At 36.7% G+C, this 13178-nt stretch overlaps 1 protein-coding gene across 24 annotated transcripts in view; it reads left to right on the top strand.

Annotated features, from left to right (window-relative positions):
- The window catches only part of LOC104555463 (janus kinase and microtubule-interacting protein 2), a 211451-nt gene that overhangs the window by 158655 nt on the left and 39618 nt on the right, over positions 1 to 13178 (top strand). For 15 of the 24 annotated variants that reach the window (XM_061992934.1, XM_061992935.1, XM_061992932.1 and 12 more), the window contains 2 exons: positions 7764 to 7865; positions 9508 to 9654. In XM_061992934.1, the coding sequence (XP_061848918.1) occupies positions 7764 to 7865; positions 9508 to 9654 (249 nt within the window). Of the gene's footprint in view, positions 1 to 2414; positions 2530 to 3268; positions 3394 to 4334; positions 6480 to 7763; positions 7866 to 9507; positions 9655 to 13178 lie in introns of those variants that run through there. The other 9 variants (XR_009818444.1, XR_009818445.1, XM_061992928.1 and 6 more) reach the window with 3 other exon arrangements.

Genomic DNA, 13178 nt, shown 5'->3' with positions numbered 1-13178 from the left:
AATCACATCAGCCAGCTCCCTCAGCACTCTCAGATCCTATCAGGACCCATTGACTTATGAGCCTTAAGCTTGGCCAACAAGTCTTTAACCTCTTCCTCTTTCTCACAGGACAACTCTTCTGCTGTCCTGGCCATCCTGTTATCCTTGCCGGACTGGGCTTCCCAAGGGCCAGCCTTGGCCGTAAAGACTGAAGCAAAGAAGGCATTCAGTACTTCAGCCTTCTCTGCATCCTCTGACACCAGGGCACCCTCAGCGTTTAGCAGCGGGCCCACATTCCCCCTCACCATCCTTCTGCTGCTGATGTACTTGAAAAATGCCTTATTGCTCTCCTTAACATCCCTGGCTAAATTTCATTCTAGAAGGGCTTTGGCCTTCCTAGTTGCACCCCTGCATGCCCTGGCAATGTTCCTATACTCTTCCCAAGAAGCCAGCCCCTGTTTCCACCTCTCATAGATGGAGAAACATAGATGGAGTTGTCCCAGCAGATCCTTGCTCATCCATGGAGGCGTCCCACCTCCTTTTCCTCCTTTCTTGCACATTGGGACACACTGATCCTGAACTTGGAGGATGTGGTGCTTGAAGATTGACCAGCTCTCATGATCAGTCTCTCAATTTTATACCATTATTGGCCCTACAGTGCCAAAAAAGTGAGCTCCAGAAGATTGTCTTTGTGTGAGAATGAAAGAGTGTTAAGATCATCCTGAGGTAACCAGCAGCACACAGGTGACCTCTGTGGAGAGCTAGGAAGCTGCACCTCACTGCATGTGTCTCCATTAGCTCCCCTGAGGTGGCAGGACTGACTGTTGCTGCTGCTGCTACTTATTTTTACACTTAGCCTGAACCATTGGCAGTTATTTTAACTAGTGAGCTCACCTTTTCTTGGAACAGAAGAATACGTTTGAAAAGATTTTCATATGTTTCTAGAGAGACTTGCACTGAGTTATTAACAGGTATGGTAACCAAGAGCACTACAAGAGGATTGCACAGCTCAAATCAGAAGTGAGGGCTTTGAGAGCCAGCAAAGAGGTAGTGGGGAATTGCTATTTATTTCAGAAAACTGAAAAATGGAGAAAGTAAATGTTGAGTTAAGCAAGATATATCGACTGAGTTCCTGAGTCTAATAAAAAAAAGCCTTCCAGAAACATGACCAAATTCTCTGCTGTACTCTAACAAAAGGGTAGGATTTTTTTTCCTCTTCAGAAAGTTTTTCAAGCATTTCTTTTCTAAGTATTTATTTGCATCTGTGTTATTGTAGGAGGTTACTAAGTCTCAATTACCCAGTCTTTGATATAAATGAAAAGGTTGTGATTTGTGTTAAGCTGTTTTACTTTGGTCAGTTGCACAGTAAGTTGCATTCCTTAAATGCTGTGTACAGTATCAGCAGCATCAAATCTTGTGCTGCCTATATGTCTAGTTGTCTTTTCCTTCTCTTCTTGTAATGCTACTAAGTTATGCAGATTTTTCTAGCAGAAAACTACTTGAAATATCAGGGAAAAAATCAATATCTGTGATAAAAGGAGGAGGGAGACATCTGGTGTCGTGCTGTAAAACTGAAGAGGACTTTTCCCCCTTATCTGGTGTTCTACTAGCACATATTAAAATAGAAATTCCTGATCTCATTACTATTGTAGCTAGCAACAGGACAAGGGATAATGGGATGAAGCTGGAACATTTGATGGAGACTTGTGCAGTCTTTGATGCAGACAAAAGTGACTGCAGTGATATGTTTTCTGCATTGTAACTGGTTTGGCTACCACCTTGGTTATGTCTTTTGTTGAGAAAATCAAACCCAAGTCATCTTTTCACCCAAAATAGGCATGATGCACGTTAAATGTAAACTGCTGTGTATCAAGCAATAAGCATATCTGCTTTCCATCAGAAAGTGACACAATTTCCAAATTCAATCAAGGAGTCAAGATAAAAATCAAGAACAGAATATGAAATTTACAATTAAGTTATCATTCAGAAAGAAGATTTCAGTTGGAAAGATTATTCTATTTTGAATTCTTCCAACCTAGGAACAGATGTCTTTGTAACTGACCACTGAACTATTAATCTCGATCCCCGCTTGACTGGACTTTCTTTTGTCTTTGTTCATAAGCATATAATTTAGTCTCTATTCTGATAGTGTTCCATCTGTGATCTGTCATATCACATGCTTATTACTCAGATTTTTTTCCTTAACTCTGTAAAGTATGAAGGAAACATTAGAGGGAATTTTAAAACCATTACATTTATTAGAAAATGCTGGAATGGGAAAATGGTATCAAATAGTAGCAATTATAATGAAATAATGTGTCTTTTGAGTGTAAAATAACAAACAAAATTTATATGCCTGTTTTTCATTTCACAAACACTGTATTTTTATAATCTGGGTTTTTTTTTTTTCTTTTCTTCCTCCTTTTCCCATGAAGAGTGGAGATCTAATCCATGGTGACATTGAAAATATGAAGTGTGGAGCAGTCTTGGATTCACTCAGAAGCAGAGTTGCCTTAACTCCAGTTGTGCTGCTATATGCCAAAGAGTCTGGTATGAGAACAAAATGGAATTTTATGCTTTCATTTCTGTGCAGTAAAAGTGAAGATAATTTCATTCATGTGGTGTGCATGACTTAAAATGTACAAGACCTTCTAACAAAAAACTCTTAATTTGTAAACTGTATCTTGGGTAGATTAAGCAATAAGTATTTGCCAATATGATACTGGCTTTTAAATATGAGCTTTCAAGAAGTTACAGAGATGAGGAATTTAGGGATAATTCCCATGTCCTGGCTGATGTAAAGTGTTTTGGAATGATGTGTATTGGTCCAATTTGATTTTCAGACCAAACAATGTGAAAGTTCTAATATTGGCAAATTCTATCAGGTAGATTCTTCCAGCATAAATTAATGAGCATTTTATAGCAAATTTTAGTATATGCAAATACAGTCCTGCACTGAATCATTTTAAACTGTATTTTCAACCCATTAATTTTAATCCAGTCACCATAATGAAATGAGTTTTCTATTTTTCAATGCTTTGCGAACTGCAGAGTTACCCAAAATATACCTCATTTTCAAACTTACTATTTATATTTTCTTGTGAAGTTTGTTTTCTAATTTAATGTTCTACTTATCTCTGCATCATTGGTGGGGTATGCTTCTGGTTTTGAGCATACTCTCACTAAAATACTTTTCTGTTCAAAACATCTGGTCAGATGTTTTTGGGTTTGTTTTTCTTGTAACTATCTGGGAGGAGCATTACACTTGTCCAGTGCTTTACCATAACAGAAACACCAGGCTGTAGCTGTGATGGGGTAAAGCAGATGGAGGAGCTACCAGAAGAACTTCTACCAGTTTTGGAGCACAATTCCAGTGCCTTTGCAAAAGTTATTGGTCTAGCTGAGAGTGAGCAGGTGAGAAGAAAAGTTACTGCTATTGTTGCTATCTTTGTGCACAGTGAGTCACAGAATCACAGGGATTGGAAGGGATCTTTAGAGATCATCTAGTCAAACCCCCCTGCAGAAACAGGTCCACCTAGATCTGGTCACATAGAAAGATGTCCAGGAGGGTCTTGAAGACTTCCAAGGAAGGAGATTCCTGGGCAGCCTGTGCCAGGACTCCATCATCTGAGCAGTAAAATAGTTTTTCTTATGTTTAAATGGAACTTTTTGTGTTCCAGCTTCATCCCATTACTCCTTGTCCTGTTGCTAGCTACTATCGAAAAAAAAGGATGTCCCAACCTCCTGACACCCACCATTTAGATATTTGTAAATGTTAATAAGATCTCCCCTCAGTCTCCTCTTTTCTAGACTAAACAGCCCCAGTTCCCACAGCCTTTTCTTGTATGAAAGATATTCCAGTCCCCCGATCATCTTGGTGGCCCTGCGCTGGACTCTCTCCAGCAGTTCCCTGTCCCTCTTGAGCTGGGGAGCCCAGAACTGGACAAAGGACTCCAGATGAAGCCTCACTAGGGCAGAGGGGGAGCCCAAGATGCCATTGACCTTCTTGGCCACGAGGGCACATTGCTGGCTCAAAGTCTGATTTTTTAGATAAAATGAAGAGTTGTTGTATTTAAAAATGAATATAAAAGTAGCTTTAAATTACAGCTACTGCAGATATTTTTCACGATGAATAGATGTATGCACTAAGAAAATTATTGACTTATTTGTACCTTATTTATATCATTACTATCACTGTAAATTTGAAAACACTTTCTTTGGAAATATTTTCCTCATCTGTCTGTAATCTAGTGTTATATGGATTAAGTGAAAAATAAATTATGATTAGCAACAAGGAATGATACATCTTAGCTTATATTTTTCAATTTGAAGTATTTATCTTTTTTTATTACCAGGTCATCCTTGGAACAAAGACAGCAGGTACTCTAGAAGAGAGTTTAATTTTGTCCAGATGTGCCCCAAGTTATTGTGCAGCAAGACTGACTCCTCCTTGCTCTGAGAAGTTAGCTAACAGTGAGATAAGTAAGGAAACCAAAAAGGAAAACTCTTCTCTCTGGAAGGAACAAGCTACACATTTGCCAGCAAAGATGTCCTCTGTTTCTGTGTTTGAGGCTTTGACGAAGAAGAAGCGCCAACTTACCTTTCTAGAACCTGAGAGCTACCACATATCACCTGTCAATACTGTCAAGAAAGTGAGGAGTTTGGAATTCTGTGAAGTAAACACCAATCTTTGCTCTGATGGCCTCTGCCTTGTTGCAGAGGGAGGATTTCCTGACAAAGATTCTTCACTTCTTCATGGAAAGATGCCTTTCACTGTGACTAAAATATTCCTATCATCTCTAGAAAAATACAGTGTGAGAAAACATTGGGAAAACAAGCAAATTCCTCCAAAAAACATAAGTCTGGGTAATGTTATTAATGAAAAGTATTACCAAAAAATCTTTAAAGGGACATCTAAAAGAGAAGAAATACAGAATGGGGAAGCTCAATCGCAACAGATGACCTGTGTTCCTGACGAAAATTATAAAGTTTTAAATAAAACTGAGTTGGGTAGGCCTGGGAAGCAAGGAATAGAAGCCAAAGACAGCTTAGGTACCCCACTGGATGTCCAAAATTTATCTGTTGATTTTCAAGATTTAAAGAAGCATTTTGAAGGGAGACATGAACTAATGGAGAAACAAGGAAATCTCTCACAATTCTGCATCTCTGACGTGAATAGAGTATATAATGGAGAAGACATAATAAACATGGAGGACAAAGGAGAGCAACCTCAGGAAACAGCTCACCAAAACAACCTTTCCAACATTATTGGTCTAAAAGAAAAGAAAGAACAGACTCTGAAATTATGTGAACCAAAAGAAAAGAATTCCTCATGTCAAAACATAGCTGCTGAAAACGTGCAATGTGCATACTCTCCGAATTTTTTTTGGTCTAAAGGTGAGAGTTATTCCCAAAACATACTGTCTCCTGTGCAGGAGAGGGCTGTGAGCTTAAGAAAACCGTTCCTTCCAGGGAGTAATTGTTATGAGTGTTTCTGCCATCTGTCACCACTGGAAGCTGATATTAAATGTAATGTGAAAATAAAAGCAATGGAAAAAATGATGGCTGTGTATTCTCAGAAGATATTTCTACTAATGCAAGAGAATGAAAATTACTCAAAAAAAGTCTGTATATTGCAACAAGAGAATGAAAGATATGCTCAGATGGTGCATGCACGGGAAGAGGAGATGGATGCATATTTTCAATACATTTTAGCTGTACATGAAGCTAACATTGTTTCATTCCAAAACTTACTTAATGAGAAAGAAATTACTGGTGAATGTTTTAATAACTTATCGGAAGAAAACGTCATTAGCCCAGGAGCATTTTTCACTGAAACCTTTTCTAAGAACCTCTCATGTGTTGAAGAGAAAAATAGGAATTCTGTAAAAGACTCATTGACAATAGCATCAAATAAAGTTCCCAGAAGTTTTTTATCCCTGGATGGAAGGAAAACAAGATATTTCCAACTGCTTTCTGACCTGAAAGAAGAAAGAAGCAGATGCTTTAAGGAAATAACTAAATTGTTACAAGACAAGGAGAACTATGTAGCAAAATACAATCAATTATTACAAGAGAGAAAGGAAAATTTACAAAAAATCTCTCTTTTAGAAGGTGAAAAAGAAACTTTATTGGGATGTTTAGCAGAATTCAAGTGTGAACAAGATAAACACAAGACCTTGGTTTCAGAACTTCAAGAGTGGAAAAACAGCTGTTACCAAACTATTTCTGATTTACAGGAGGAAAAATATGTACTGAAAAGAGAAATAGACAGAATCCAGAAAGAAACTTCAAAACAGCTGGATGAATTTCAGAAAGCAAATGCAAACATTATTTTAGAAAATAAAGAATTGAAAGAATTAGTGTCAAAGGAAAAGAAAATAAAACTAGAACAATGTCAGCACAATCTTAAGCCAAATAAAATGGAAACAACATGTAGTGTAACTCAGACTGAAGGAGTTCTGGTTATAGACTCTTCAAACTGTTTTCCTGGTAAAGAGGTAAATAATAACAATTAGGAATGATATCAAGCAGGATCTTTTATAGACAGGGAGAGTTATAAATGTTATTTGGAGGACAAGGCTAAATTAACTTGGTAATATAAAAAATGTTGTAACCTCCTATGTGCTGGAGACCTGAGGTAGTAAAGATTTTTTCTTAATGTTGTATTAGAGAATTTTAAAGTGATACAGCAAGCTACAAAGTTAAAAATAATACTTTGGAGTGCAGTGTTGTCATGATTTAACCTCAGCTGTCAACTAAGTTGCACACAGCGTTTGCTCACTCCCCCTGTGTTGAGATGTAGGAGAGAATTGGAAAAGTGAGAAAACTCATTGGTTGAGAAAAAGACAACTTAATACACACATATGGAAGCAAAGCAAAGCAAGTAATTTACTTCCCACTTCCCATGGGCAGGCAGGTGCTCAGCCATCTCCAGGAAAGCAGGGCTCCAGCAAATGTAATAGTTACTTGGGAAGACAAACATCAGCACTCCACATTCCTCCCTTCCTTCACCCCGCTTTATATGCTGAGCACAACATCATGTTGTCTGGGCTATCCCTTTGGTCAACTGGAGTCAACTATTCCAGTCATATTGCCTTCCAACTCCTCGTTCCCTATCAGCCCACCTGCTGGTGAGGTGGTGTTAGAAGCAGAAAGGCTCTGGCTCTGTGTAAGCACTGCTCAGCAGCAATGAGAACATCCCTATGTTATCAACACCATTTTCGGCACAAACACAAAACATAGCTCCATACCAGCTACTATGAAGAAAATTAACTCTATCTCAGCCAAAACCAACACAATTGTTCAGGCATTTTAAAAATTATCTTATTGCAAGAATAAAAGCTTTTTGTAGATCAAAATTAATTTCCACAAACCTCTGTTATAGTGGTGAAGTATTCAACATTGGGAAAAAAAACATGTCTTATTGAAAAGTTCACATACTAATTTTTATTATAATGAGGTCTATTTTTTAGTGTTTTTATTTTAATTAAATACACACTTAAAGACAGAATCTTTACTTATAGTGGATTTCTCATCCATGTCTTTTTTCTATAGTTGTGAATCTTATACCACAATGAATTCCTATGGAATTTACTGTGTTCTTGTAAAACCGGAATTAATCCTTAATTTGAGAATAATGCACAGGGAAATTTTTCTTCTAATATCTTGATTTTATGCAAATATTTTTAGTAATTCAGAAGGAAACTACATATGGTGCTGTAAAAACCTGTGTGCCATTTTGTATATGTGAGAGAAGTCATGTCTTTCTGTTGTGTGTCCAGGGCAGCATGTTTGAAAGCTACAGTGTGATGAAAGAGCAAGTTGAAAAGACAAAAGAGGAACTAAAAGTACAAGAAAATGAATTGGAAAAATCAAAAAAAGAGGTAACCTCCTACTCCAATGTAATTCTGAGGAGCAATTTGTTTTCTTTCTTGTTTTCTAATATGACCGTTTTCCTTTCTGCCAGAATGTAACACTTTTACAAAACAGGGAATTCCCTGATCTGCAAAATTAAACTTGTATCCTTTGTTCTTTCATTGAAATGATGAATTGCACAGTCATTCATGGTTGGCCAGAACTTCAAGTGAAGCTATGTTCCTCCAGCACTCTTTGACAGAGGCTGAGTGCTTAAGACATACAAAGTGAACTATCTGCTGTGGCCATCTCTGGCTTCAGAAGTACTGAGAGTTGTGGCAAACCTGAATTCAAAGTAGTTTTGAATGAGAGGCAAAATGATGTAAAATCCAGCACTGTTAAAGGGTCTCTCCATATCCATTGATGGTATGAAACATGCACACCGTCTCTTCTCCCAGAACCCATGCAGTGCACACAAAGTCCAGGACCACCTACATGGAGGTGTTTGGATGGCTAGTTTTGTGCCTGTATGAAAATAAATTTGAAGGTTTAATACTAACTAAGGAAGCCTTCAGTGTTGTGACTTTCTGAGTGCATTAGGCTTCACATTCCTATTTTTTATTGAACAATCTGCAGGATCTGCTTATCTGAGCAGAATGTATTGCTTTCATAGCAAGTATATATTTATGAGTCTATTTCATGCACTAACAGGCAATGCTCAGACTTCCTGTGGAAAAAACACTGGCAGTAATAAGTGTGTTGAGTATGTAAAAATGCAGTAGGATTATACCTGGTGGATGTACAAAATGGATGTCCTTTGACAACTACTTTGTAAAACTTTCCAGATTTCAGGTGAGAGGACTGGAATGAAAGAGTGGATTTGGATGTTACATATAGTTAGAGAAGACTTCTGACTGTGTAATTTGGACATAAGGAGATCATTTGATTTTTGCTTTTTTTTTTTTTTTTAAATAATTACTTTGGGCCCTTCTAATCCTTTTGTGTGTTACAAGGAAGTTCTGTGTTACACCTTCTTCAGTTTACTTAAAAGCATGTGAAGCTTTTCCTTTCAGAAGGGAGAAGAAATGATCTATCATATAAGATAAAAAGCTTGCTGTCAGGAAACCAACTGACTTGCTGAGTGGTTTGTTTGTGGATTGTTTTTATTCAAAACTACAGTTGATGGACATAAGTGAAGAAAATATATCCTCAAAAACATACAAAAGTCAGCATTTATTTTCCTCCTTTCATTTTTCATTTTTTGACGTATCTCAGGAAGACTTTTTCCCCAGCTGATAAAGTCTCACTTTCCACTTCTCCTGAGGGCTTTCAAAGACAACTGAAACTGCATTCACCACTACTTTTTTTAGCTTTATCCAGAATACTCAAGGTGTCTTCACATTTAGATATCAATTTGAAAATATCTCTTTTTCTGCATAATTCTAGTTAGATATGTTTCTATAGGACTTATTTAAGAGTCTTACTTATTTCTAATAATAAGACTGTAGTCTATTGTGTAATTCTATTTATTTTAATCAATTTGCAACAATTTAAAACCTGTAAAGTGGAAATCCAACTCAAGTCCATGGTTGTAAGCTGGTGTTGAAAAATGATACCACTGATAAGACTAATTCTAGTCAGTAATTTTGGGGTTTTTATTTTTCCTGTTAGGCTCAGAAGTGGTACAGAGAACTTGGCTTTGCTGAAACAAGGTATGAAGAAATTGAAACTCGTTTGAAACAGACTCTCTCAGAATTAGAGTATCTTAAACAAGAAGCTGGGTACAAAATGCTTGGAAAGCATCGGTGCAGATTAATGGTATGTATGTAAATGGAATGGAGAAAGGTGTAATCCTTCGGAGGGAGTCTTTTGGATACAAAGACACCCATTATTGTTATTGGCAATATGTTTAAAGGCAATATAGAACACCTAGAGTCACTGGAACTATAAACTTGAAAGTGAGCAGGACAGGGCAGTTCAAACTCTGGACTTTGCATGGGCATTATAGACACCTCCATTTTTTTAGGACTCTTGTCCTGCTCTCTTTAGCCAGAGTCATTTTCTGATGCATGAATTTTCAGGTGACTTTAATGAAAGGTGTTTGAGGAGCCTCCAATGTTTACAGTATTTAGCCTTTCTAAAACCTTCTAGCCCCAATAATTAGGTTTAGACAGACAAATGAAGCTGTGGTGCCAGGCACTTTGCAGAGCAAATTCCACTGCCAGTGTACTGGTAGTGTCGATTAATGAGGAGCCTAAGTCTGTAATTGATGTGGATCCCTATTCAGGCAATCCTTCTGCCACATGGTGGTTAGAAAGTCTCAATGGAATGTATTTGTATCACAGAAATTCTGGTTTTGCTGTAAATGAAGACTAAAGTCTTATTTCTCTCACATGGGAGTAAAATTCACTAACCTTGACAGAAAGTTTTTACACTAGAAAAAGAGCAGGTCAGCCTTTCTTCTGAAAAAAACCCCCTCATTTAAAAATCCCTCCCATAACTATATTTTTCATTGGAGTTTTTATTGAATTGGAAGTGCCTATTTTTATAGTATTGCAAAGTTGTTTGCTTGAAATCTGACTTCTTCATCCAATTTAATTACTTGTTGGAGGGTTAATGTCAAAATGTTGAATTACTCATGTGTCTCATTGCAGGGTCAAAGATGTGGTACATTGTACATAACAGAACTGGGGTTATCCTTCGGTTACACTGTTTGATGGCACAGTTAATTATCTGCATGACTCAGGTCCATTATGTCTTAACTAAAGGATATTGATTTTATTGGCACAATTAAGCAAATAGTACAGATAGAAAATAGAGTAGATATACTGTAACAGAGATTGTGACTTTGTTTCAATAATTTTCTTTTAAAGTAAACCTTATAATATACACCAAGCTGTCAATAGTGGGTTTGTGTAGAATTGTTAAAATCTGACCTAAGTTTTTCTTAATTAAATAAAAAGAAAATACTTTTTGTCCCAGTGATTATCATGATCTACTTTTCTAACATCATTTTTGTTCCTGAGGACACTTCTGGAAACTGATGATCCTGTTCTTATTTTCAGTTGGTTTCTTCCCATGTCCAACTTCCATGCCCAGTGCTTTTCAACCCCTGACGTTATTTACTGATACAATATATCACAATAATCTATGAGTTTTTTTCTGTCCTAAACTCAATTTTCTGAAAATCTTCTGTCTATTATGCTTGAAAGAAGTGAAGATGTGAGCATTCTGGATCTAGAACCCCAGGTTGAGAGGTCTTTATGAGAGTTTTGAGCATGTTTTTTAATATCTATTTTATATTCTCTGCTCCTGATGCTCAGGGAATCTAATTGTCAACTGGAACAAAAGGCTGTCAAGATATTATTCATTGCAAGTAAAAGGGAACTAAGATTACTCCAAGATTACAGCTAGGATTCTGTTTTGGTGGTATCGTTAATAGGGGAAATAATGTGTCGAATAAGAGTATTTGGGGAAATAGGATGTTGAAGTTGCCTTCTGAACCATGGTGCTGTGTTAGAAGTTGGGAAAAATATGTAGGTAAACAGGGTAGTACTTGCAGAATTTGACATGAAATGCACACAGTAAATGAGGTACCAGGCTTCCTTGGTGAACTCTTGACTCTTGTCATGGCCTATAGCCAAAAAGTCAGATTCCTTCTCGTTTTCATATTGAATTTTCAGATAAGCACAGAACACACAAGAAGGAGAAGATTTTGTTTTTAATGTTTAGGTACCAACTTCAAAGACTAGAGATCCTGCAAGGTTTTACAAAAATGCAAGTTGTTAAGTGCTGCATTTTGTGTATAGTTATCCTTTGGTCATTTCCTGGTCCCAGATACTGGGTCCATCACTTTTTGGGAGTTGATTACACAACCCATGGTTATTGTTAATGGGACATCTGATAGAGTGATCATAAATAAACCTTGTATGCCTCATTTGTGCTTTGAAACTACAGACAACTGCTAGCATGTCAGCAAAATTAATAAAGCAAGGGGGAGCTACTTTCTGTCATTAACCTTCAAGCAATAGTTTTATTTCTCCACCTCCTTTTCCATTAAGCATCTTTTGTTAGGGCTTGTTTCCATTTTTTATTTAACATACATATTGTATTGGAAAGAAGATGATGAGGAAAATACCATCTCCCAGACTCATCCTCAGGCTTTTGTCACTGCAACCCTGGTCTAGTCAATCTTGCTATGTCCAACAGTTGCTATTGTTTTTTTAACACAAGAGGGAGCCAAAAAGTTTGATACAAAGCATGCAGGACTTGCAATACTGTGCATGAAAGACTTGCTTCATTAGGAAGAACGGTATCAAAGTATCACATTTCTAGTTTAACCCGTGTTACAATGATGTGTTGCAGGCAGAATGATATGATCTATAACTTCAGGTTGTTGGTTTTTATGAAGCAGTGCCTTCAATACGATGTAATGTCCAAGTGTGTCAAAGTTGGAACAGCTGTGAGAAAATGAGGAAAAATTTAACTGAGGTGGTGTTCATCACAGCTCTTCTTTTGGATATAACAGTGTTAGTAACCATTAAAATCAAACCACTTTCCTGTGTGTTTTGTCAGAATGTCATGTGATTTTATTGCAGTAAATCATAGGTTAGACTATGTTTTTTAGTTTAATACTTAATCTTTTAGATTTGCTTATATAATGCTTCATTAGAAACCTTGAGCAGCTATGTGTATCAACTGTAATATTTATTTAATGTAAGTCCACGATAACATAAATGTTTTTCACAAGGCTTTCCTCATCTTCAGATTTTCCCCATTCTTAATCTATATGTTTAATCTGACAGTGTCACTTCTAGGGGTTGACCTTATGATGCTGACCATCAATCTAAAGCTTTCACTAATCCTTTAATCTAAGTGCATGAAATTTAAAACAAAATTGGAGATTGGGGGAGGAGGAGTCAAATTCAGCAGTGCCTCCTTCCATTTGTTCTCTACAGCTATTACTACATTTTAATGTTAGAAGTATTTTCTTTTCAAATATTTTTGAAATTTATACTTAAGATCTGCTTGGTTTTATTAAAAATTTTCCAAAGCAAAAATGTAAGTGGGAGAGATGAATTTGCTCCCTGAGGTAAATACATGTAGAAAAACAAAGGATGCCTCAGTTTCCCTAGATGTGAAATTACTATAATACAATACTATACTTGAAGGAATGTTGTGAAGTCCCAATCCTATACCTGTTCTCACAGGTGATCAAGAACTCTTTATAAACAATTTCAAGATTAGTGAAAAGACATTCATGTCTACATTAATATGTTTATGAAGGTTTGAAGTCACATATTTTAATCAGCTGATTTTTTTAAATGTACAAGATAGGTGCA

This window comes from Colius striatus, chromosome 3 (genome assembly GCF_028858725.1).
Source record: "Colius striatus isolate bColStr4 chromosome 3, bColStr4.1.hap1, whole genome shotgun sequence".
Lineage (NCBI taxonomy): Eukaryota > Metazoa > Chordata > Aves > Coliiformes > Coliidae > Colius > Colius striatus.
Note: the sequence above shows the minus strand (reverse complement) of the source record. Positions and strands in the feature narration are given on the sequence as shown.